This window comes from Amphibalanus amphitrite, unplaced genomic scaffold, assembly GCF_019059575.1.
Source record: "Amphibalanus amphitrite isolate SeventyFive unplaced genomic scaffold, NRLGWU_Aamphi_draft 000071F_arrow, whole genome shotgun sequence".
Taxonomy (NCBI): Eukaryota; Metazoa; Arthropoda; class Thecostraca; order Balanomorpha; family Balanidae; genus Amphibalanus; species Amphibalanus amphitrite.
Window position 1 is genome coordinate 847,201 of NW_024881567.1, and position 26,559 is coordinate 873,759.

General features: G+C 49.3%; 1 protein-coding gene across 1 annotated transcript in view; it reads left to right on the forward strand.

Moving 5' to 3' along the window:
* Nucleotides 1–26,559, forward strand: part of LOC122379101 (protein masquerade-like) — a 215,608-nt gene that overhangs the window by 174,808 nt on the left and 14,241 nt on the right. Inside the window, exon 9 of the mRNA XM_043361032.1 lies at nt 5,802–5,973. Within this exon, the coding sequence (XP_043216967.1) occupies nt 5,802–5,973 (172 nt within the window). The remainder of the gene's footprint in view (nt 1–5,801; nt 5,974–26,559) is intronic.

The window sequence follows — 26,559 nt, forward strand, 5'->3', positions numbered from 1 at the left end:
GGGGGGGGGGGTCGGTTGGACCCCCCCTTGCCGTTTGGCCCCTGATCGAGCTAGAGCTTCGCGGAAAAAACGAGCGTGTTGCCCGTGACGAGAGGAAGCCGATGATACCCAATTTTAAGGTCCTAGGTCATTGGTTGACCTTCCAGGTCAGGTCAATGACCCAAAGTCGGGAAAATCGGGACCTGTTAGAAAGTCGTAAAGTGTGGCTGCTAAGGGGTTTTTCGGGGTGCTGATCACGAATATCGTGTTAGTTTTGATCACAGATGATGTCTTGAAGCATTTAGACCAGGTCGGGTCAGGTCAGGTCAGGTCAACCAGTAGGCGTCGTGACGGGTATTCGTAGTACGTGTCAACCGCCTCTGACAGCTTCGTAACATGTTACGAAGTCACCAAAACTACTTCGTAAATGTTCAAATGGTTGCTAAATTCGAATTCAGCTCCAAAAACTAGCCTAGAAACATGTAAAACTCGAAAAAGTGACCCGAGGTCACCCGAGGTCACCAAAGGTCAATGACCTGACCTGACCTTCAGGTGACCTTGACACACACGGGAATAACATCAAATCACATGTTGGAACGTTTGAAACCAGGAAAAGCTTGCAAACACGCGGCTAGTGCGAGCCGACATACGCGAAATCGCGATTCCGGCCAAACATGGTCTCGGAAAAGAGGTCACAGGTCAAAGGTCATTTGGGTCAGGGTCATGAAATTTTCAGGGTAGGTGTAAAATTGATCAATGCGAGGGTACTGAACGTTTCGTCGCGATCGGCCGCTTTTTACGCGAGTTATTCGCGAAAAACCATGGGGGGGTCAATCCGACCCCCCCCCTACACATGCGAGGGTTAAGTATGCTACCACTGGGGCTCCTAAGGTAAGGGTGGGGCCCCTTGAGCAGGTTTTGCCTCCTTCTTTTCAAGATCCTGGATACGCCACTGAGGAGAAGGTCGTAAAAAGTCGCATCGATTGCATTGAGCATTAAATGACGAAAATATGTTTACCCCCCACCGCCTCAAGCGATCACGTGCCGTCACACCCCGGGCGCGGCCTAGGTGGCTTGCATCCATGGCCCCCGGGAGTGGATGAAGGTGATAGCTCCACAAACACACATACACATTAGCGATATAACGTAACGTAATATAACGTAATTAAGAAAGGGCTTTTTTACTGTGTACTTTGGCTGAAAGCACAGGTTTTTGCCCTCTTGGTTAGGCACCAGGTTTTTTTCTAGTTAGGACTTTTCCTGGTAAAGTTCACCCCACAACAACACACACCAAACAACAGCACACAAATCAGCAGCAAGTCACAGCAGCAAGTTCTATGTAAGTAACCAAATTTATTGTCTCGCCCATCAGGCACCTTTCGGCCTTCCCTTTGCTTTGCAACCCACCGGACGCCACATGAGCCGGTTTAACGTAGTCTTTTGCCTTTCTCTTAGTTCTTGGGCCGGAATCAAATAGCCGGCATTAACGTAACGTAAACGGAAGACCTGGCCAATTGCCAGCTAGTAACTTTCCCCCTCCCCCGGTTATAGCCACTTGGCTTGCCGGGAGGAAAAAAAACCACCTGCCCAAGACGCGAGGGCACTATGGCACGCGCCCGCCACACCGTCTTGTCACTTATTTTCCTCGATCACCCATGCTATAGTCTGGCAACCCTAAGAAAGAATGGATTTAGAGTGCTGCGGCCGTTGATGCATGTGCCTTTATATTGTGAGAGCATATTTTCTGTCACAACTTTTCACACAAATTTATCCGGACCATACATTTGATGCTTACCAGTAGATGATGCTTACCAGTAGATGGAAATATGGAGACATGTGAGCTCAGGTGATCACATTTGAAGTGATCAAAACACGTGCAAAGTAATTGAAGCGCTTTAACTCCGTTCTTTCTTAGGTTTGCCAGACTATAGTTAGAACGATGCTGCGCCGTATGTCATTTCCGGTCTTTCAGGGGGTAGGGTGGGGTTTTCAGCATATTTCAGTTTACGAAGCCCATGGGGCTGAAGTCGGGAATAAAATGTGCCCTATATTCTTTAGACCAAGGAGTGTTCAGCAGCCAACACCCAGTGGTGATTCCTGAATTTCAGGAGCGGCGGATGTGCGTCAACCCTCGCCCGTATATCGGGGGGGGGGTCGAACGGACCCCCTTCGGTTTTTCGTGAATAACACGCGTAAAAAGTGGCCGATCGCGACGAAACTTTTAGTACCCTCGTGTTGATCAATTTTACACCTAACCTTAAAAATTTCATGACCCTGACCCAAATGACCTTTGACCTGTTACCTATTTTTCGAGACCATGTTTGGCCGGAATCGCGATTCGGCGTACGTCGGCTCGCATTAGCCGCGCTTTTGCTGTCTTTTCGTGGTTTCAAGCGTTCAAACATGTGATATGATGTTGCCCCCATGCATTAGGGTGGGGGTCAAGACCATCTGAAGGTCAGGTCAGGTCATTGACCTTTGATGACCTCGGTTCACTTTTTTCGAGTTTTATGTGTTTCTAGGCCAGTTTGTGGTGCTGAATTCGAATTTAGCAACCAAATACACATTTACGAAGTTGGTTTGGTGCCTTCGTAACATGTTACGAAGCTTTCAGAGGCGGTTGACACCTACTACGAATACCCGGCAGGACCCCTACTGGATGACCTGACCTGACCCGACCTGGCCTAAATGCATGAAGACATTATCTGTGATCAACATTAACATGATATTCGTGATCAGCACCCCGAAAGACATCATAGCAGCCACACTTTACGACGTTCTAACAGGTCCCGATTTTCCCGACTTCTGGGTCATTGACCTGACCTGGAAGGTCACCCAATGACCTACGACCTGAAAATTGGGTATCATCTATCATCGGCTTCCTCTCGTTACGGGAAATACGCTCGTTTTTTCCGCGAAGCTCTAGCTCCATCCGGGGCGAAACGGCAAGGCCCCCCCTTATAGGGGAGAGTGGGGTAAGATGCCCAGGGTGGGAAAGACGCCCCACCCCCTCTAGCGGCGAAACAAAGAATCGAACCTGGAAATTAATGTTCTTAGCGTAAAGCGGAAGCCTGCCTTGTTAACTGCACAAAAATTTGCGAAGCTCATTTGGGCAACGGCTGGCTGGTGATTGCATGTTTTTATTGGCTGCTTTCATAAAATGTTTTGGTGTCAAAACATCGTAAATATCAAAGAAGGTAAATAATTTTTATGTCCCTTGATAATTTTTATTTTTTTTACGTCGTGATACATTAGCATGCGTGTACTGTGCCCCAAACAGTTTGTTTCAGGGTGTAGTTTTATGGCTAATAAATTGTACTGATTTAACCCGCGCCCCGCTGGGCTATTCAGCCATACGCGCCCATACGGCCAGATTATTCAGCCATACGGGCAGATTCTGCCCCCCCCCCTGTCTAACTTCCGAACCGATGGTCGTAGAAAGACGGGGAAAACGGCAATCGAAAGCTCTCAACAAGGCGGATCTTAAGAGCCCAATTTTTTTTGGCTAAGTAGGTCAGAGGACAGGTCAAGGTCAGGTCAATGGTGCAAAGTGCAAGCTTCTATAGTATCGGCCTTCCACCGTAGTTGCCGAAGAATGGACTGAGACTGATTGCCCAAAACGTGTTCTTAGGCTACCAAGACAATATTCGTTGCGTACAAAATCATTCAAAGGTCAAGGTCAAGGTCAGGTCAGGTCAGGTCAGGTCAGGTCACCAAAAACGAAATATAGAAAAGGGCAAGTGCGACACATGTTTTATGGGTCATTTTATTCATAGAATTCAATAGGCACACTCAATAAGTGATATGGAGCACATCTGGATGAATTTCAGGTCGAGGTCAGGTCAAGGTCAGGTCAAGTGAGGTCAAATTTTGAAGTTGGTTGTTTAGGCCTAAAAAGGTGTCTATCTGATGCAGTTTTTCACGACGAATCGAATGGTGCTATTTTATTTCCGTACGAGTTCTAGAACTTCCAAAAAAATCATTTTTTCAAAAATTTTGTGTGTCGTGACGTCATAAAATTTTTAATAACTCCCACATTTTTTTAACCGATTCTTCTAAAAATTGGTATGTAGGTGCACATAGACTACTTCTCTGACATATAGTCCGGTTTTTTCGATACACTCAAAATTTTGGATTTTATAATTATTTTTCCAAAAAAAGTCAGTTTTTTGAAAAAATAGGGGCCAAAATCCAAAATTAAAAAAAAACGAGATAGCCATTTGATAGACAATATAAAATTACGGATAATCTTTTTTGATACGTCTTGATTCCCTAAAAAATGAAGATGTTAGCGGCCTTTGAAATTTTGCCGTTTTGAGGCGACAATGGCGAATATGACGTCACTGAATCGTCATTTTCTCAAAAATTTCCGACCGATTTCGCTCACATTTTCAGGGAACGTGTCAAATTGATGTATGATAAGGTACTGAAAGCATGACGTCGCTGGTGTAACGCGTTTAGAAGTTATCGGCGAAAAACGGGAGGGGGGGCAGATTCTGCCCCCCCAGCGGGGCGCAGGTTAATGTTAATTCGGTCCCTTGGGGAAAGATGCCCCCTGCCCTGATGGGGAAAGACGCCCCCCCTAAATCCGTATGCCGTCCTTCAAACAACCCGTGAAATCATTTATTACATACTTGTGGTGAGAGACAAAAGCCGATCTGGGACTATTGAGAGTCCAGTACGGTCGGGTGCTCCCCATGCCGGTCTCTCGGCCCACACAGCGACTTTTTGGGGGGCATCTGACTCTGAGAGCCCTCACGACGGCTTCTGTGGGCCCCATTATTGGCTCCAAGGTCCCTCCCGACATCCTTTGGGGGCTCCCACGCTGGCTCCACGGGCCGTGCTGGCATCTGAGGTCCCCAAGATGGGCTCGAGGGCCCTCAAGCATCATGGAGACCTATAAGGGCCCCACAACGGTCTCCGAGCGCCACCACGGAGGCTTGTTTGGCCGCGCTGGACTACGATGGCCCTAACGATGACCTCTGAAGCCCCTTACGACTACCTTTGAGGGCCCTTACGATGACGTTTAGTGTCTACTGCAGGCTCGAAGGGACTCCTGATTCGTTCAGGCGATTCACGTGCACATTTATGTCACTTTTAGTGAAGGGGGCATCTTCCCCAACGCCAGGGGGCGTCTTTCCCACCGTGTGGGGTAAGATGCCCCCTTTCACTTCTTCAGGAAAATGTTTAATAGCAAAAAAGTTATCATATTTAAGCCACGAAAGTGTGATATTTTTGGAGAAAAATGATGTCGGCTTCCGTTGAAACTCCAAGTTTATGCTTTCCGATCGTCATTTTCGAATAATATATGACATTGCAAAACCCTGGGCATCTTACCCCACTCTCCCCTACGTTCCCGGCTGGAAAAACACCAGTACGGGCGAGGGTTAAGACGACCTCGCATTTCGGGAGCGTAGCAGAGACAGTGGACGAGCATATACAAAATGAGCTATACTGTCAGGATTTGAGAGAAATTTGGGACATGTACATAGGTATGCAAAAGATGGCATACCTACGCTAACCCGTTTGGAAATAAAGTGAATTTATCGATGGGTAATTTTTTATGGCGCACCCAGAGCAGAAATTAGGTCATTTCTACATGCATACCTACTATTGTATTCAATCACCATATATATTGAGGTTTTATAATTGACTGCCGAAGTTCAGCATGACCCGACAGGCTCAGGGCTTGGTCACCAGCCGCTGTATCCAAACTTCTATAGCAAAAGCGTTGTCTAGTTATAGCTCGTGTGTTATCAACTATGTGTGTGTGTGTGTGTTTGCGCGCGTGTGTGTGTATGTGCGTGCATCTACTGTTGCAGCATCGTGCGCTCGGGCGATGCCATCTACGTGAGGGTCGGCGACCACGACCTGACGTCCAAGTACGGTTCGGAGGGTGCGCAGACGGTGCGCGTGTCCACCACCTACATACACCACAACCACAACTCGCAGACACTCGACAACGACATCGCCTTGCTGAAGCTGCACGGCCAGGTGGGTCTCATTGCAACTACACCCCAACCCCGTGCTTTTACGCTCCCAGCCGACTCGGCGGAGTCAATAGATTTTCGACGATTTCAACCCCGACTCCGGGCTAAAAATCGACACCGACGTCGAATCCAACTTCAGTTATGAGCATCTCTGTTAAGGTATTGCTTGGTTTTCGGTTTCTACCCATACTTTTGTATTCATACCTTCTTATACCAGTTAATTTATTACGGAGCGAGCGAAGCGAGCGTAGTCTTTCCTTAGATTAACGGAAATTTCTGAGTATGAGCGGCCGGCCGGCCGGCCGGCCGGCCGTGGTCACGCTTTTGCGAGGCTTATATCTCAGCAACCACTTGACCGATTTACACGCGGTAATTTTTGTAGGGTAGCTTCATTCCTTCTACCAAGTATTGGACTATTGCCGATGCATGTGGGTGACCCCTTATGCACGTGCCACGTGCAAAACGAAGAGGTGTCACTTTTGTAATTGTTGCAATATCTCGGTAACTACTTGGCCGATTGCGCTGAAAGTTGGCATGTAGGTAGGCACCCACTAGGCAATGCATATCCATGTGCCAGAGTTGGGGTGCTGCTGCACGTGCGCACGTGCAGGGGTCGATTCCAGATCTCGAGAACGGCTGGACCGATGGTGCTCAAATTTGGCACATGGTTAGGGACCAGTTAGTAGGGTGCCGTGCAAAAGTCAGTTGGGACCCATTTTGCACGTGCGCACGTGCAGGGTGCCGCTTCCAGATCTCGAGAACGGCTGGGCCGATTGCAGTGGCGGTCGCAGGGGGGGGGGGGGGGGCCATCAGGGCCATGGCCCCCCCAAAGGCAAATCAGGGGGGCCATCATATCATTTGCCCCCCCCCAAACAACCGATGGGCCCCCATGGCCGTATGGGGCCCTGGCCCGTATTCGATTGTCACGAGGCTCGAGAAACCCACGCCAGCTATTAACAGCTCCCATACCAGTCTTTGAGGGTCCTACACTGACCTCTGAGGGCCCTTCAGTGGCGGTCAAGCGTCCACATTGACCGCTGAGGACCCGTATTGACCTCTGAGGGCCCTCCACTGGCCTTTGAGGGCCCCTAAACCGGCCTCAGGGGCCCAACCGGCGTCTGAGAGCCTCACACCGGCCACTGGTGACCTCATTTCTGTCTCTCGAGTCCCAAGACTAGCCTTTAAGAGCCTCTGAGGGCCCCGCACTGGATTCTGAAGACCCGATGTCGAGCCAGCATCGGCCTCTGGGGGCCCATCTTGGCCTTTGAGGGCCCTCCGCTGGTCTCTGGGTTCCAACGCCGGTCCATGCCGGCCTTTTAGGGCCCCACACTGACCTCTAAGGGCCCATGCTGGCCTGTAAGGACCCACATTAGCCTCTGAGGGCCCCCGCACTGGATTCTGATGACCCAATGCCGGCCGCTCAGGGCCCGCATCGGCGTCTGAGGGCCCATCTTGGCCTTTGAGGGCCCTCCGCTGGCCTCTGGGGTCCAACGCCGGCCCATGCCGGTCTTTTAGGGCCCCACACTGACCTCTGAGGGCCCATGCTGGCCTGTAAGGACCCATATTAGCCTCTGAGTGCCCAATTCGGTCTCTGATGGTCACAAACTGCCCTTTGCAGGCCCTGTACTGGTCTCTGAGGGCTCTCAACTGGCCCCTAAGAGCCCAAACCAGCCTCTAAAGGTCCCACGACCCACACCGGCCTCTGATGGTCCCATTTCTGTCTCTGGGACCGAAACTGCCCTTATGTGCCTCTGAGGGCCCCGTACTGGCTTCTGAAGGATCGATGTCGGCTTCTGAGGACCCATACCGGTCTTTAAGTGCCTCATAGCGACACCTGAGGCCCCACACTAGCCTCTGAGGGGCCTGCAAACTGGCCTATGTGGTCTCTACACCGGCCACTGATGGCCCTATTATGTTCTCTGGGGGCTCAAGCCTTACCTTTGGGCGTCACGCACTTGCTTATGAAGGCCCACATCAGCCTCTGGGGCCCTACTTGGGGCCTTTGAGGCCCTTCGCTGACCCTTGGGTCCAATGCCGGCCTCTGGGGGTCTGGCACCGTACTCTAAGGGCCCCATTGCAGCCTCTAGGCGATAGGTATCGCCGAAGCGCTATCGATGGGCCCATAAGTGTAGGAACCATGGGTGCAGTGGGCGCAGTTGCACCAACAATAATTATGCATTGAGTGCAGACAATGTATTCTGCATCCACAATAATCTGGAACAAAACCCCCTTTCCTCAGCAACACTACTTTCCATGCAGCACGACAAATTTAGGATATTTTGCCCACTATCCGTCTTTCGAAGCATTTGCTACTGTAATGGTCTTCAAAACTTGCATTTGTGCTCAAGTAAAAAAAAGATTAAACGGAAGTCGGAACACATGTGATTGAACAGTGAACAGATACCGATGACCCACTGTTAAAAGTTTTAGCACAATGATCTTAAAAAATGGCAAAGTTTTTTTTTGCAAAGAAAATGGCAAAGTTAGCCGCCTTTACTTTTGCGGTAGTCCATTCACAGTTGCGTGAATTATTGACATAATCAACAAAATGCACTTTTCGGTACCTTTTCGACATGGTGCACCCTCAAAGCTCTCAATGAGCCTCCGCTCGGGTGCCGCTCCCTACCCCCCCCCCCGCTTCACCGGCCATGGCCTAGATTTCTGCACCCGTGCACTACGCCCGTGGGCCCCTTTAAGCTAGCACCGGGCCCCCCGGGTCAGCGCAGGGGCCCCTTTGCCAAGTTGGCCCCCCCCCCCCAAACTCCAAGTCTGCGACCGCCCCTGGCCGATTGTGCTCAAATTTGGCACATCGCTAGAGACCGGTTAGTAGGGTGCCGTGCACACTGCACAAGTCAGCTGGAGGTACCCCGTCAAAATTTCGCACGTGCAAGGCTCACCCTCTCGCTCGCTCCGTTAGTCGCCCCGAAAGGCGTTATACTGGTTTTAAATAGATAATGAGAATCTATGTACCAGTAAAACGCCTTTTGGGCGAAGAACGAGCGAGCGAGATAGTGAGCCCTGCACGTGCGGAAGGGCGAGAGGGTACTTCCAACGGGCTTGCGCAAAGCACCCTTCTAACCGGTTGCTAGCGGTGTACCAAATTTGAACGCAATCGGCCCAGCCGTTCTTGAGATCTGGAAGCGGCATTCTGCACGTGCGCACGTGCAAACGGGGTCCAAACTGACTTTTGCACGGCACCCTACTAACTGGTCCCCAACCGTGTACCAAATTTGAGCGCAATCGGCCCAGCCGTTCTCGAGATCTGGAAGCGCCCCCTGCACGTGCGCACGTGCAGTAGCACCCAAACCGCAACACATGGGAATGCATTGCCTGGTGGGTGCCTACCTGTATGCCGCGCGGAGTCGTGGCAAGCAGCCAGGAGTCGGAGTCGGAGTCGGGGTCGGTCCAGCTGCCTCGACTCCAACTCCAGAAACAGAAAGTTAACTGAAGTCAATCCGTGCTATCACTTTTCAGTTGTTTTTACAAATTTCAATTTATGTCATAATTTAGTAGGCAAGTATTTTGTATTCGCGTTATAACTTCTACTTTCCAGTGTCAAAGACTTAATGACAATTGTATATTTGATAATAATATAAGAATAACCAGTAACCTCATAATATAAATCAGAAATAGGAGCCAAAAAGTTATATTTAAAGTTATCGAATATTTCGCTCCTGGAGCTTCGTCAGCGATAATTACAGAAAAACATATACGTTTTAAACATGGAACAACAAAGAACACTGCAGAATAAATAGCAAACTCATGCTACACTTCGCAAGGGACCGACATTTTTGGCGAATAACTCGGCAATTATAACTCGGCAGCATTTCGCCAAAAATGTCGGTCCCTTGCGAAGTGTAGCATGAGTTTGCTATTTATTCTGCAGTGTTCTTTGTTGTTACATGTTTAAAACGTACCTATGTTTTTCTGTAATTATCGCTGACGAAGCTCCAGGAGCGAAATATTCGATAACTTTAAAGATAACTTTTTGGCTCCTATTTCTGATTTATATTATGAGGTTACTGGTTATTCTTATATTATTGTTATTCATCATGAGCCTCAAGCAGAGTTTCAGCCTTTTAAGAATTGTATATTTACTTTCTTATCGTAGAAGAATAACCGTATGCTCACTATCTTTTAACAATCCAAAATTAGCCTAAAATGAATGAATATATTTCGGAAACGTTCCTTCGTCAGTTCAAAAGTTAACTTTTGAACTGAAGAAGGAACGTTTCCGAAATATATTCATTCATTTTAGGCTAATTTTGGATTGTTAAAAGATAGTGAGCATACGGTTATTCTTCTACGATATTCAATCATGCTGCTCATTCTAGTACTTCGCCACCTTATTACTACATATTTACTTTCTTCTTTTATCGCTCCGAAAAGTGCCTAACACAAACACAGACCGACATGATGGCGATGCCCGTGGTCATGAATACGGCCACACTCGTGCTTCTCGGCGGGTTTTCAAGCTGGCCGCCGGCCGGTGGTCTCTAAGGATTCAGCTGCGTCCACGTGGGAGAAATGGTGACCGCATGAACGAAACCGGAGCGTCGAGCGATCTCCCGGTGCGCGAACAGAGTGTTCGGAAAGTTCTGGCGCCTCTTTTGGACGTCGTCTAACGCGCGCTGTGATTATTGGACTTTCAGCCAATCACCACAGATATGACCCCTCATTCACCGCTCAGCTAGAGGTCGCGTAAACATGACCTTGAAACCGTTTTCAGTGCTAGGTATATGGGCGAAGATGCGCCTTGTCGCTGAGTGCCCGCACGCGAGGGCCCGGTGCGGCTTGAACGAGAAGCGAGTTGCAGCGCGATGCGGCGTTTCCCGGCGAACAGTTGAGCAGGCAAAGGTGCATTCCGGATCGGAAATTTCTTAGAAAATATTCTCACTCAGTAACGACCACGGTATGCCAAAGCTGCTGAGACCGAAGCAGCATTTCAGCGGCAATCGAAGAAAATCTGGGATCTGATGGACACAAATGTTCAATCATCTTCGTCAAGGTCAAATAAATGACTGACAGGCTGGTCCACGAGGGGTTCCTGGACACGACAATCAAGGCGACTTGCCCTAAGGGTCATTTCGCACTTCAACAGCACGGAGCGCACTCCAACAACGCCGCTGCCGTCCAAACCAAACTGACAGAGGAGCTCGGCGGACCAGATCACCGTGGTGAAATGAGATTAGGCTACCTTATTATCCCAGCCTTAACCCGCTCGACTAAGGCATGCTACGCGTTTTGCAGAATAAGCTCTAGGCCACCTCTCATCCCACCCTGGAGTCGCTGAAGACTCGCATCATGACAGCATGGGAGGACAGGAAATGTCCTGCATCGTCAAAACCCGCAGACGTTTCCGCCCTTGCGTTGAGGTGTAGCAAGGGAGTTGAGAGAAATAAGGACGTACGGCTGCATCGTTGCGGGTAATCAAACACCGCTGTCCGCTGTTGTTCGGCTGGTTGTAGTAGAAGAACAGAGCTATTTGCGGCTGTCATGATTCGATAGTTGAGCTGGTAGAACAGGGGAGCTTGAGCGTCTTGGAAATATCCCGAGAGGGGGATGAGATCCTGAGATGGAGATGAGATATCCAGCTGAGGAAGATGTAGGTCTAGATCCAGATAGAGATCTTGAGATGACGTCCACCTGGGAGAGATGTAGAGATCCAGATCCACCTTGCATACAAATACATCTGATGGAAGATGCTTTTTAATTTAGAGGCTTGATGATTCTGTTCATTGTATAGACCATGATGCACGAGATGCTTCTTCACTGCTCGGATTAGGGATAGAGGGGTCCGATCAGCTGGGTTTGCGGCACAGTTGGGTAGGTGAAGGACAGGGCATTCGGAGTCCCGATGACCACTGCCAAACATATGGGTGGTAATTACGTTGATAAATTGAATGTGATCATTCGTCCAGTCACCTATTCCTATATCACTGGCCTCCCCATTAAGAAAATTGCCCACTTAATTCGTATTAGCGTTGCTAGTTTAAGTTGCCCTCGAGATTAATTAGTTTGACTGTCCTAACTGAGCTTCGCTAAACTCCCATCGGCCTTATCCTAAGATTCATCCTTTACCATTCTCACTCTCATCCTCTCTCTACGTTCGTTCGTCATATATTCACCCCAAATTTATTTAGCGCCCCTCGAATTCCCTCCGATGGTGTTAGGTGCCTGACTAATAGCGATCTCCCCGGCGAGATAAATGTCTCTTTCCGAAATCCATATGCATGCTCCGCTAACCGGCGACAAAGATACTAATCGCAGGGCCGTCCAGAATAATTATGCACAAATATCCACCCTGCTATTTTATGGGATTCACTACACGTCCGATAGACTTATGGTACACACATACACGATTTATATCCGACTTATCTCTCTACCGGGAGAGATTACCTATGCCCTCCTCCGGTCCGCGTGCAACATTCCCGTTCACGACCCAGGGACCCTAGTTCATATCCTGGAACTATCCTTAACCATGGGATTTACTCTTCAAGGCCTTACGTGTCCTGGAGTACATTCTTCCCTCCCCTGAGGCTGTCCAGTACCGATTAGAGTACCTTTACGAAATAAGTATGAGGACTTACCCGGGACACTACGGCTCACCTTATCCGCCCTTTGGGTGACTGACCCCTGACCTTCGGCTTCTTGCCTTTGGCATAACTTACTCTCCACTGCATACTGCGCCAATCTTCCCCTTTCCCCCCTGCCGTAGAAACCTCTCACTGCCTTCTCACCCAGTGTTACCTAAGCGGGAAAATTAACAGTGGCCGGTACCACTGGCGGAAAACGTGTATATGCCCTGCGTACGTGACGGTGTGTCCCTCTTATCATTCCGGTCTGGACGTGGGTGTAGAGAAGTGCATCTGTGTCTCATACAGTCATGCTGGTAAACGTTACGCCATAGGAGACGGGCAAACAAGCCGTCTGTGCCTCACAATGCCCTGTGCCAATATTGGTGGAGTAATTATTGGCGCTAACTCACAAGAACGCGAATAACAGAAACGCATTATTTATCCAAACCTAATAGTAATTTCAAGTCCTAATTGCTGCTGCACGCGTGAACCAAATCATCAGTTCTCGTATACAATCCTAGTAGACCTTGAACCGCTCTTGATTTAATCAGATGATCTAGAACCAATTAGTACGCACCGATCTGCCGTCTGGTTGTGATCCACCGTATCATAGTGAATTACTGAATGCTCAAACGGAAATGACTCCTTGAAACTCGTTCGATAGCTTCTGATGGGCTACTAGTTACCTATACAAATTATCTTTATAGAGTGCCAGAACATTGTCATAGGGGTCCCTAGCCTTTCATAGAAAATCTAATTTAAATCATCCTATTAGCAGTAACCAATGCACATCAAACGTGCTGCAGTCCTAGATATCATATAGCATGTCATATTTAAAATTATGCATTAACTGTTTACGTTCTTATCCCGTTGCAACTTTCCACAACTAACCATGTTTCTATACGATGACCTTCACCTACCGCACGCGCCCCAATTACGGCTAACCCACTGCCCCTGTTGTGGCTGCTTTTCGCGCCCTCTGGCGGCTCAACGCCCGCGTCGGGAACGACGATTACCACGGCTGCCGGCCGGCGCCGCGTCGACACCGTCAGTCACAGTCACGCCGTTATGGGCGCGTCAACGCTCGCGGTACAGTGTTCACTGTTCGTGCGTGTTGTCTCTTCTGGCCGGGTAGATTCACCGGATGTGTCAGTGAGTGTGAATCTGGTAAAATATCGCTGCAATATCTCCCTGTTCGACATCTCATCAGCTCCATTCGACGTAAGTTTTTTTTTTAATTAAATTCCTGTCCCATTTAATCGTTCCCCAAAAAAAGATGGTCCTTTCTAGTATTTATTCTACGAAAGCACAACGATCGGTTCCGATATTAGTCGCATATTAGTTCTAATCACAAATAATTCTACATCTACCTGTTACTCGACATTTCGCAATTTCAATGACGCAAAGTGACCATCTAAAGTCGCAAAGTGTCAAACCGTCAACCTCAAACCACTGCTCACAACTCTGCACCTAAGTAACAGAAGAAATTCCGCCGTAAGCTCAAGCATTCGTATCTGTCGAAAATCATAACTCATAGCCATATTCATGGATCGATTGCATAAATCAGTCGCCACCTTAAAACATTGCATTCCTTTTCAACCGTATTTACCTGTTCTATAATTGATTTCGACTTCGCAATCAATTCCTACAGCAATATTACCAATGAATTCGCAATGCAACTTTTAGTGAGTACAGCACAAATCTAAACCCTTAATTTCACAAACGTTCCAACCTCAAATCGCACTTGACCACCGCCGATTATAATAAATCGAACGAACCAGTTTGACCAAAGACAAAGACATATTCAATGTTGTCACGCATCCTGTCATCAATTTCAGCGTTCGTGACACTGAGCTGCTTATTCAAATTTTAGGATCTCGCTCCCGGCCTAATCGTGAACTCCAACTGACAATAACGTATTTACTGGCGGCTCTGACATGACCTCAAAATTCAGATCCTAATATGCTACTAGGGTGTCTGGACCAATAAGTTCAAAGTAATTTAAGTTTTCCAATTCCAATTGAGAGTGCATTTTATGGCAACCGAAAATGTTTGGCAGTCGTCACGGCACGGCAACCGGGCAAGGGGGGGGGGGTTCAAGGATTGGGATTGAGCAGACTTTTCAACAACACTCACATTCTGGAGTTTCTCTGCGCTTCCGCTTCTCAGTGTGGTCTCAAGCGTCGGCGGTTGTCCTCGGTTCTGGTCGCTCGAACTGAAGAGGCTTCTTGTGGGTGACCTCGGACTGACGGCGGCCTCCAGATGTCGTCTCCGGCTCCGGCTGCAGACTGTCACTCTCGGCTGCTCGACTGTGACCCTCGGCTGCTCGACTGTGACCCTCGGCTGCTCGACTGTGACCCTCCTGGCTGGGTGGCGCACCCTTTTATAGTTGGGGGGAGGGGGTGACTGCCACGCCCTTGCGACGTCATCTTCCTCTGCCTTCTTTTGGTGGGTGGGGCCGTAAGATGGCGCCCTCTGTCCTGTTTAGTCACCTTGCTCCTCTGTGCCTGCAATTTTTGGCCGTCGAATCGTCTTCGTGTTGAGTGCTTTATCATTTTAGTAATCGCTGGCATAAAACAATCCCCGAAAGGTTTGTGATTTTCGAGTTTTAATTTTGATTCTTCAATTTCATTTTATTCAAACTTTTGTTTCCTTCCGTTTCGTCTGCCGCCAACGCCCCTGTGACGTCACTCTTGCTCCGCCCACCGTACCGGGGCGTGGCCGTAACGCAGCGCCTTCTTCCTCTGCGGAGATCTCTGGAACTACAGGTCATTGCTTGCGGCTTGTTGTGGAGGTCACCTTGAAGTCGTTCTGCCGGGTCGCTCACCCTGGGTTGCTGTACACCGACAAAGGAGGCTGTGTGCTCCAGCCGGCCTCCATCCTTGACACTGCTCCATGATCTGTTGACATCTTTTGCTGATGCAGCGTTCTTTGAGGAGGTTCGAATCGCTCATCCTGCGGTAGCTGTCTCCATAGGCGGGCGTCGTAATGAGAGTTTAACGGTTGCCCATTGCGAAGACCTCTGGAACTACTGCGTTTTTGCTTGCCCTAGGATCTTCCTGGCTGTGCCATTCCCACCATGTGACTCAGCGCGGCGCAGCTGTTGTGGTACCTGACAGAGTACGTGACAAGTGACAGAGTACCTTAACGTGCTCGCTCGCCGCCGCCGCCGGCCGCGGTCCTGACGTAGCTTGTTGACTCAGCTGTGCCTCGACGGTTCGTACTGATGTAGGCGGCATCGTCTTCTCGCAAATGTGTCTACTGCGGCTATTTCCACGGACAGTGCTCGTTGCGGGAGATGGAGAAAAGTGATGTGTGGGGATTGTGGGCCTGGTGACTGGGGGGGGGGGTGAATAATGAGAGGGGAGGGGAGCGCAGCAGCAGCGCTCCGCTCAGCTGTGCGTCACCCGGTAGCAGCGATGGGTGAGTGAATGGAGGGCTAGGCCTGTGACCGGACTGCGAGGGGGGGAGACTGCCGGACCAAGCCGTGCCGAAAAGATTCTACGTTAAATGTTAAAGATGTAGCGTGCTACATCTTCAGTCCAAACAACCCTAGTTGCGTCCTCGCAACTCATACAAAAAACTCACACCCCTTACTCATCTAAATCTACACAATCATGTTAAGTTCCGCAACGCCTACAAAATGACATCGTATACCTAGTACAGTACACACACGCACCTGTTGTTCCTCGTCCCCACCTCAGTTTGTCGTTCACCAGATCCGGGTCACGTGCACCAACCACTTTGGTTAGTCCGATGTCGTCGGTGGCCGTCCGGCAAGTGGCTTCTCAGGAGGGTGAAGGCCGCCATGGCAGCCCAGGTGGCGGCCTCAACAGCAGTTCGGGTGGCGGCCTCCATGGCAGCCCGGGTGGGCAGCCTTCACGACAGCCCGGGTGGCAGCCTGGGTGGGGCGGCCTCCACGGCAGCCAGGGTGGGAACATTCCACATCAGCCCGGATGGCGGGCTCCGTGGCAGCCCGGGTGGGCAGCTTGCACGGCGGCCCGTGTGGGCAGCCTACGTGACAGCCCAGATGGATGACCTCCTTGGCAGTCCGGGTAGGCGACCTCCATGGCCGGCCCTGCCGCGACCTCCGTGGCCGCCCGGGTGGCAGACTCCGTGGCAGCTCAGGTGAGCGACCTCCATGGCAGCCCAGGTAGGTGACCTTCGTGGCAGACCCGGTGACAGGCTCCGTGGTAGCTCAGATGGGCGACCTCCATGGCAGCCCAGGTAGGTGACCTCCATGGCAGCCCAGGTGACCCCCGTGGCAGCTCAGGTATGCGACTTCCGCGGCAGCTCAAGTGGGTGACCCCCCCGAGGCAGCACATCTGAATGGATCGCTTGGCAGTTGGTCTTGCAACATCCTGGCACCCTATCCTCGTTCACCAACTTGATCATCGCCTTGGCTGTGTTGTGAAGACGACCGTGTTTGATTTTGATTCAGTACAACACGGCATCCCGCCTGTTCTTCTTCCTCTTCTGCTTTTGATATTGCTGTCCTCTCATCATCAATACTCTAGAAAGTTCGAGCTCTCCTTTGCAATACAGCAGCTGACCTTGACTTGTACTTGTTGTACAGCAGAACGTAGAAGAATTGATATGCTGATGCAAACAATTGTCAAGTTCATTTTCGGCCTGACTTCTGTATTAGTCTGATCCTTAGTTTCATGAGACAGCTTCATTTCCTTATCTTATCTTCAACAACTTCTTCTATGTCCTTTTCAGTATTCGTAAGACCGCTTCCTCTCATCAGCCACCACCATAACCTTCATTATCTTCACAAAGCTTTCTTTAGCTCATCCTCTTCCTTCACGTCGACCCCTGCAGCGCGCTCATTTCCACTGCTGCCAGTATTTCGAACACCTGCTCAATTCTTCAACTTCCCTGTCATCAGCCACCATCATGAGCTTCATCATCTTCACACAGCTTTCTTCAGCTCATCCTCTTTCTTCACGTCGAACCTTGCAGCACGCTCATTTCCACTGCTGCCAGTATTTCGAACACCTGCTCTATTCTTCAACTTCTTCCTCTTCTCCATACGGTTCACTTTCAATTCATCAACTTCGGGTTCGGCGGCTTGTGCCAGTCTACCAGCTTCAAAATTTGAGAATTATCAAAGCCCCACGTTATGGGCGCCATTTGTAGCGAGGGGATTTTGAGAAAAAAGAGAATAAAGGAAAGAAAAGTACTGCATCTTGCGGGTCATCAAACAGCGCGGTCCACTGCTGTTCGGCGGTGTAGCAAAAGAGAGATTCGCTGCTGTAATGCTGTCGGTAGTAGAGGTGGTAATACAGGGGAGCTTGAGGGTCGTTGAAGAGATCCCGAGATGGAGATGAGATCCTGAGATAGATGTCCACCTGGGAGAGATGTAGATATAGATCCACCTTGCATACAAATACATCTGATGGAAGATGCTTTTTAATTTAGAGGCTTGATGATTCTGTTCATTGTATAGACCATGATGCACGAGATGCTTCTTCACTGCTCGGATTAGGGATAGAGGGGTCCGATCAGCTGGGTTTGCGGCACAGTTGGGTAGGTGAAGGACAGGGCATTCGGAGTCCCGATGACCACTGCCAAACATATGGGTGGTAATTACGTTGATAAATTGAATGTGATCATTCGTCCAGTCACCTATTCCTATATCACTGGCCTCCCCATTAAGAAAATTGCCCACTTAATTCGTATTAGCGTTGCTAGTTTAAGTTGCCCTCGAGATTAATTAGTTTGACTGTCCTAACTGAGCTTCGCTAAACTCCCATCGGCCTTATCCTAAGATTCATCCTTTACCATTCTCACTCTCATCCTCTCTCTACGTTCGTTCGTCATATATTCACCCCAAATTTATTTAGCGCCCCTCGAATTCCCTCCGATGGTGTTAGGTGCCTGACTAATAGCGATCTCCCCGGCGAGATAAATGTCTCTTTCCGAAATCCATATGCATGCTCCGCTAACCGGCGACAAAGATACTAATCGCAGGGCCGTCCAGAATAATTATGCACAAATATCCACCCTGCTATTTTATGGGATTCACTACACGTCCGATAGACTTATGGTACACACATACACGATTTATATCCGACTTATCTCTCTACCGGGAGAGATTACCTATGCCCTCCTCCGGTCCGCGTGCAACATTCCCGTTCACGACCCAGGGACCCTAGTTCATATCCTGGAACTATCCTTAACCATGGGATTTACTCTTCAAGGCCTTACGTGTCCTGGAGTACATTCTTCCCTCCCCTGAGGCTGTCCAGTACCGATTAGAGTACCTTTACGAAATAAGTATGAGGACTTACCCGGGACACTACGGCTCACCTTATCCGCCCTTTGGGTGACTGACCCCTGACCTTCGGCTTCTTGCCTTTGGCATAACTTACTCTCCACTGCATACTGCGCCAATCTTCCCCTTTCCCCCCTGCCGTAGAAACCTCTCACTGCCTTCTCACCCAGTGTTACCTAAGCGGGAAAATTAACAGTGGCCGGTACCACTGGCGGAAAACGTGTATATGCCCTGCGTACGTGACGGTGTGTCCCTCTTATCATTCCGGTCTGGACGTGGGTGTAGAGAAGTGCATCTGTGTCTCATACAGTCATGCTGGTAAACGTTACGCCATAGGAGACGGGCAAACAAGCCGTCTGTGCCTCACAATGCCCTGTGCCAATATTGGTGGAGTAATTATTGGCGCTAACTCACAAGAACGCGAATAACAGAAACGCATTATTTATCCAAACCTAATAGTAATTTCAAGTCCTAATTGCTGCTGCACGCGTGAACCAAATCATCAGTTCTCGTATACAATCCTAGTAGACCTTGAACCGCTCTTGATTTAATCAGATGATCTAGAACCAATTAGTACGCACCGATCTGCCGTCTGGTTGTGATCCACCGTATCATAGTGAATTACTGAATGCTCAAACGGAAATGACTCCTTGAAACTCGTTCGATAGCTTCTGATGGGCTACTAGTTACCTATACAAATTATCTTTATAGAGTGCCAGAACATTGTCATAGGGGTCCCTAGCCTTTCATAGAAAATCTAATTTAAATCATCCTATTAGCAGTAACCAATGCACATCAAACGTGCTGCAGTCCTAGATATCATATAGCATGTCATATTTAAAATTATGCATTAACTGTTTACGTTCTTATCCCGTTGCAACTTTCCACAACTAACCATGTTTCTATACGATGACCTTCACCTACCGCACGCGCCCCAATTACGGCTAACCCACTGCCCCTGTTGTGGCTGCTTTTCGCGCCCTCTGGCGGCTCAACGCCCGCGTCGGGAACGACGATTACCACGGCTGCCGGCCGGCGCCGCGTCGACACCGTCAGTCACAGTCACGCCGTTATGGGCGCGTCAACGCTCGCGGTACAGTGTTCACTGTTCGTGCGTGTTGTCTCTTCTGGCCGGGTAGATTCACCGGATGTGTCAGTGAGTGTGAATCTGGTAAAATATCGCTGCAATATCTCCCTGTTCGACATCTCATCAGCTCCATTCGACGTAAGTTTTTTTTTTAATTAAATTCCTGTCCCATTTAATCGTTCCCCAAAAAAAGATGGTCCTTTCTAGTATTTATTCTACGAAAGCACAACGATCGGTTCCGATATTAGTCGCATATTAGTTCTAATCACAAATAATTCTACATCTACCTGTTACTCGACATTTCGCAATTTCAATGACGCAAAGTGACCATCTAAAGTCGCAAAGTGTCAAACCGTCAACCTCAAACCACTGCTCACAACTCTGCACCTAAGTAACAGAAGAAATTCCGCCGTAAGCTCAAGCATTCGTATCTGTCGAAAATCATAACTCATAGCCATATTCATGGATCGATTGCATAAATCAGTCGCCACCTTAAAACATTGCATTCCTTTTCAACCGTATTTACCTGTTCTATAATTGATTTCGACTTCGCAATCAATTCCTACAGCAATATTACCAATGAATTCGCAATGCAACTTTTAGTGAGTACAGCACAAATCTAAACCCTTAATTTCACAAACGTTCCAACCTCAAATCGCACTTGACCACCGCCGATTATAATAAATCGAACGAACCAGTTTGACCAAAGACAAAGACATATTCAATGTTGTCACGCATCCTGTCATCAATTTCAGCGTTCGTGACACTGAGCTGCTTATTCAAATTTTAGGATCTCGCTCCCGGCCTAATCGTGAACTCCAACTGACAATAACGTATTTACTGGCGGCTCTGACATGACCTCAAAATTCAGATCCTAATATGCTACTAGGGTGTCTGGACCAATAAGTTCAAAGTAATTTAAGTTTTCCAATTCCAATTGAGAGTGCATTTTATGGCAACCGAAAATGTTTGGCAGTCGTCACGGCACGGCAACCGGGCAAGGGGGGGGGGGTTCAAGGATTGGGATTGAGCAGACTTTTCAACAACACTCACATTCTGGAGTTTCTCTGCGCTTCCGCTTCTCAGTGTGGTCTCAAGCGTCGGCGGTTGTCCTCGGTTCTGGTCGCTCGAACTGAAGAGGCTTCTTGTGGGTGACCTCGGACTGACGGCGGCCTCCAGATGTCGTCTCCGGCTCCGGCTGCAGACTGTCACTCTCGGCTGCTCGACTGTGACCCTCGGCTGCTCGACTGTGACCCTCGGCTGCTCGACTGTGACCCTCCTGGCTGGGTGGCGCACCCTTTTATAGTTGGGGGGAGGGGGTGACTGCCACGCCCTTGCGACGTCATCTTCCTCTGCCTTCTTTTGGTGGGTGGGGCCGTAAGATGGCGCCCTCTGTCCTGTTTAGTCACCTTGCTCCTCTGTGCCTGCAATTTTTGGCCGTCGAATCGTCTTCGTGTTGAGTGCTTTATCATTTTAGTAATCGCTGGCATAAAACAATCCCCGAAAGGTTTGTGATTTTCGAGTTTTAATTTTGATTCTTCAATTTCATTTTATTCAAACTTTTGTTTCCTTCCGTTTCGTCTGCCGCCAACGCCCCTGTGACGTCACTCTTGCTCCGCCCACCGTACCGGGGCGTGGCCGTAACGCAGCGCCTTCTTCCTCTGCGGAGATCTCTGGAACTACAGGTCATTGCTTGCGGCTTGTTGTGGAGGTCACCTTGAAGTCGTTCTGCCGGGTCGCTCACCCTGGGTTGCTGTACACCGACAAAGGAGGCTGTGTGCTCCAGCCGGCCTCCATCCTTGACACTGCTCCATGATCTGTTGACATCTTTTGCTGATGCAGCGTTCTTTGAGGAGGTTCGAATCGCTCATCCTGCGGTAGCTGTCTCCATAGGCGGGCGTCGTAATGAGAGTTTAACGGTTGCCCATTGCGAAGACCTCTGGAACTACTGCGTTTTTGCTTGCCCTAGGATCTTCCTGGCTGTGCCATTCCCACCATGTGACTCAGCGCGGCGCAGCTGTTGTGGTACCTGACAGAGTACGTGACAAGTGACAGAGTACCTTAACGTGCTCGCTCGCCGCCGCCGCCGGCCGCGGTCCTGACGTAGCTTGTTGACTCAGCTGTGCCTCGACGGTTCGTACTGATGTAGGCGGCATCGTCTTCTCGCAAATGTGTCTACTGCGGCTATTTCCACGGACAGTGCTCGTTGCGGGAGATGGAGAAAAGTGATGTGTGGGGATTGTGGGCCTGGTGACTGGGGGGGGGGGGGGGGTGAATAATGAGAGGGGAGGGGAGCGCAGCAGCAGCGCTCCGCTCAGCTGTGCGTCACCCGGTAGCAGCGATGGGTGAGTGAATGGAGGGCTAGGCCTGTGACCGGACTGCGAGGGGGGGAGACTGCCGGACCAAGCCGTGCCGAAAAGATTCTACGTTAAATGTTAAAGATGTAGCGTGCTACAGAGGCCGTCGTCGGCACAGACGATGGTTACAATGAATGGGCACTTGCAGAAGCATGTGACTTGGTGTACCTGGTCATTGTTTTGTTCTATTGTTGAGTATCTAATGGATCAAAGGCATTTATTTTTAAATTTGGTGAAAAGCGCCTGGACTTTCCGGTCACCCTGTAGACCTAACATGGCGCGTCATATCACGCGGAATTTTGGCAGCCACCATTGCCCTTTGTAGCAGACCCGGAGTCGGAGTCGGAGTCGGAGTCGGAGTCGGTCACGAGCCCGGAGTCGGAGTCGGATTCGGAAGAGCACTACCACGACTCCGAAACCCTAGACTTAAAGGCACGTTATCGAAAATAATCGGTGGAGCGTCGGTTCACCTCCCCTCAGTCGAGCACCGCGACAGGCTAATGGCTTACTTCTGCACGTACAGGGTGTCCCATAAGTTCGTTCTCACCTAAATTTTGGCTTTTAGAGGCTCTTGTTTAAAGACACGCTGAACTTGGCTCGTCACTGAGCTTATGTGGTTGCCATGGCAGCTGGCAGTATGCTCCACACTCCACAGTAGCTAATTTCTCTAGACATTTTTTTTTTTTTGCTAGAGAGTTCACTTCCTGTGGAGACGGCTTACGCCGCAACATAGGTCTACGATACGGGTACGTATCGGTATTTAGTCCGCACGTGGGCCATTTGCGACGATTGAAGATGGTTGAAGCCAACCAGCATGTAGCCAATGTCTGTCGCTAACTGGACGCACAGTCAGCAAGTGACGCCGATGATTTGTCGGGAGTCAGTCACTGCAAGTTTATCCTCTTTCCAGTCAGCCCTCAGGAATGAGCCATGTGGCCAAAACTGTGGGGCGTCAAAGTGGCCATCAAAAACGTCAAGGCGTTATGAAGTTGATAAGCTAGCTTTTCAGGATGGATTGTCAGCTTTCTAAGAGTGTTTTTTTTTCGGGGTACATAACTCACGGTCACTTGGGCGTAAGACTAAACGGAACTCTCAAAACAGTCGAAAATGTCTTAAAATAGCTAAAAATGTGTTATGTTATGCCTGAGGCTAAAAAACTGGAGCGCCGATGATATCAGTGTGGTCCATGTTCGGGATGAAAAACTCGTCCAAACTCCAAAGCGAACCCATAAGGGCGAAAGAGAAGGCCTCCGTTTCGTCCCGTTTCGTTTCGTTTCCGAGTATGCAAAAGGCCGGGGTTACGGAGGCGTCCAGACGCTGACCAGGATGCCGGTGGTACTCCAGAAGCGCATTGGGAAATTTCGACCTCGACGAGCGTCTGTGGTAGAAAACCACCACTTTGGTAGGGGAAACTATGCTACCATTTGCACTGCATGTGTCGCTATAGCTGCGACATCTATGCATATACATATAAACCGCGACATCTGTGTGCTCTGATTCTAGTTAACGATTAGCGAGGGCATCAGGGTGGATCCAGACTTTCGGTTTCAGGGTGGGGGGGGGGGGACTCATGGCCAGCCCGATCCCCGGCAGTCAAAGCTGCTGAGCGGTGGGGGGGGGGGAGGAGGAAGGTCCAATATGATGCCACAAAAGACATGCCGATAGCCTATAGGCATATACGTATGTATTGGTATCAGCACTCAGCTGTGTGCCTCCTGAGATGTTGATTTTTTATCGATTCATCAAGTTGACGCTTTGAGAATACCTTTCTCAAAATACCTATCATTGCAAAAAAATCAATGAAATGTTTTCTTCCAAAAATAGACAGGTGGGATTCCTCAGAGACCATTGTAGCTGCAGTTGAATAACTCAGAAGTAGAGTCGCGCGTGGAGCCCGGCATAGCTAGTCAACTGGAAAGACCCAAAGGAGCCCGCTTAGAGCCCGCTCCTGGAGAATGGTGTAGGCCCGCCAGTGACCCCATCAGTGATAAGTGAGAAATACCGAGTGCCTGAAAGTGCTTAAAGGGACTATCCCACCTTCTAAAAAGTGCCGTTTAGGATTCGGAAATGTTACTCATGATATAGTGACGAATTCTGCAAGTTTTACGCGTTTTCATCATATACTTTTTGAGATATTTCGACTTTTATATTTCAGGGTGACGTCATTTAGATCGGATCTGTGACGTAATGAAGGATTTACTTCATGTCAATGTGGAGGGAAATTTGGCAGCAAATATATTTGCTCTCAAATATGACGCGGCTCATACAATAGCAAAAAATTGGGGCCAAAGAGCTGATAAGCAAAAAATGTCGTAGCAAAAAAATAGCAAAAGATCTAATTGGCTTATAATCTGATCTGACGACAGTGACGTCATAACTGTCGTCACGCAAAGTCAACAATGCTAAAATGAAGCACCGGACTTAGCAAGAAGTGCATTAACCCTCGCCGGACCTATTGGTTTTCTACATACGCGCCGGCCGAGGGGGGGGGGCGGGTACGACCCCCCCTCGCCGTTTCGCCCCTGGTGGAGCTAGCGCGTCGCGGAAAAAACGAGCGTGTGCGCCGTTACGAGACGCAGAGATATGTACCCGATTTTAAGGTCCTAGGTCAACCGGTGACCTCTGAGGTCAGGTCAAGTGCCCCAGGGTACGGTTCAGTTTTTGGTGAATAACTTCGCAAAAAACGGCCGCAGAGCCGCGATTTTGGCAGCATCGTGTTCGCCTCGCTCAGGCGCGTCGAATGATATACTTTTTGTCCGGGTCAGGTCAACTTGGGGTGTTGACCTCAGGTCAAGGTCAGGTCAGCACCCCCAGGTCACGAAGTTGGTCGAAAGGGGTCATGTCGCCATATCATTCGATTCGGCAGGTCTTCCTGAGTCCATTGGTGGCTTTCTCGACTCGCTAGCTCAATTTGATCAAGAGTTATTGACGAAAAACTAATATGACCTTGATGACGTCATAAATGACGTCACGCAAGGTCAACATTGCAAAAGTGACGCATCTAACCTTGCAAGGAGTGCATCAAATCACGAGTCAGTGTGCTTGAGATAGTTGGAGATCGTTCCCGGCGCCAGAATAGCAGTTTTCATTTTTCCCCATTGACTTATAGGTAATGGTGAGGTCACGAAAATGACCTGACCTCATATGACCTTAAGGAAAAATCCGAGATATACAAGTTGTGAGACTCATAATGGATACTAGATCCTGCAAGTTTCATTTCCCTGTGACATCTCCTCTGGCAGTGAGGGCGTTGCGAAGTTGCGACATCTGAACTCTGAAGACCGTGCAGACGTTCACTTATGACGTCATAGGTCAGTGACCTGACCTGACCCAACAATGCGGTTGGTGTCAAAAGATGCGGCTTGGATCAAAGGTCAGGTATGCCAAGTTTCAGCTCTCTATCGCCAGCGTGTTCGGAGCTATCGCGAAAAAACCCTATGGGGGGGCGGCACCCGCCCCCCCCCTCGGCCGGCGAGGGTTAAACCATTCCCGGTGCCCGAATAGCGGCTTCCAATTTCCCTTGTTGACTTGTAGTGGTGCTAGATCCTGTATTATACTCAATTATGACGTCATAACTTAACAGTTTCACGTCATATATTTAGTGCTCGACATCCAAATGATAGCTTACATATAACAGAGAAAGTATGCAAAGTTTTATGAAGTTTGTTTCACTAGTTGCGAACAAGAAGCAAAAACCTTTTGCAGAAAGGCCGCTGGAGCGTTTCCGACCAGTGTGCGCTGGGCTATTCAGCCATATGCGCCCTGCTGGGGGGGGGGGGGGGCGCAGTAGGGCTAACTTCCGAACCGATGGTCGTAGAAAGACGGGGAGAACGGCAATCGAAAGTTCTCAACAAGGCGGATCTTAAGAGTCAATTGTTTTGCTTAAGTAGGTCAGAGGTCAGCTCAAGGTCAGGTCAAGGGTACAAAATCCAAGTTTTTACAGTATCGGCCTTGCACCGTAGGTGCCGAAGAATGGACTGAGACTGATTGCCCAAAACGTGTTCTTAGGCTACCAAGACAATATTCATTGCATACAATATCATGCAATGGTCATTGGTCAAGGTCAAGCTCAGGTCAGGTCACCAAAAACGAAATATAGAAAAGGGCATGTGCGACACATGTTTTATGGGCCATTTTATTTATATAATTCAATAGGCACACTCAGTAAGTGATATGGACCACATCTGGATGAATTTCAGGTCGAACTATTTTCCTGCCTGTCCCGTAGCTCAGTTGGTAGAGCATTGGACTCCCGGTAGTGAGAGCCCGGGTTCGAGACGCTCCGGCG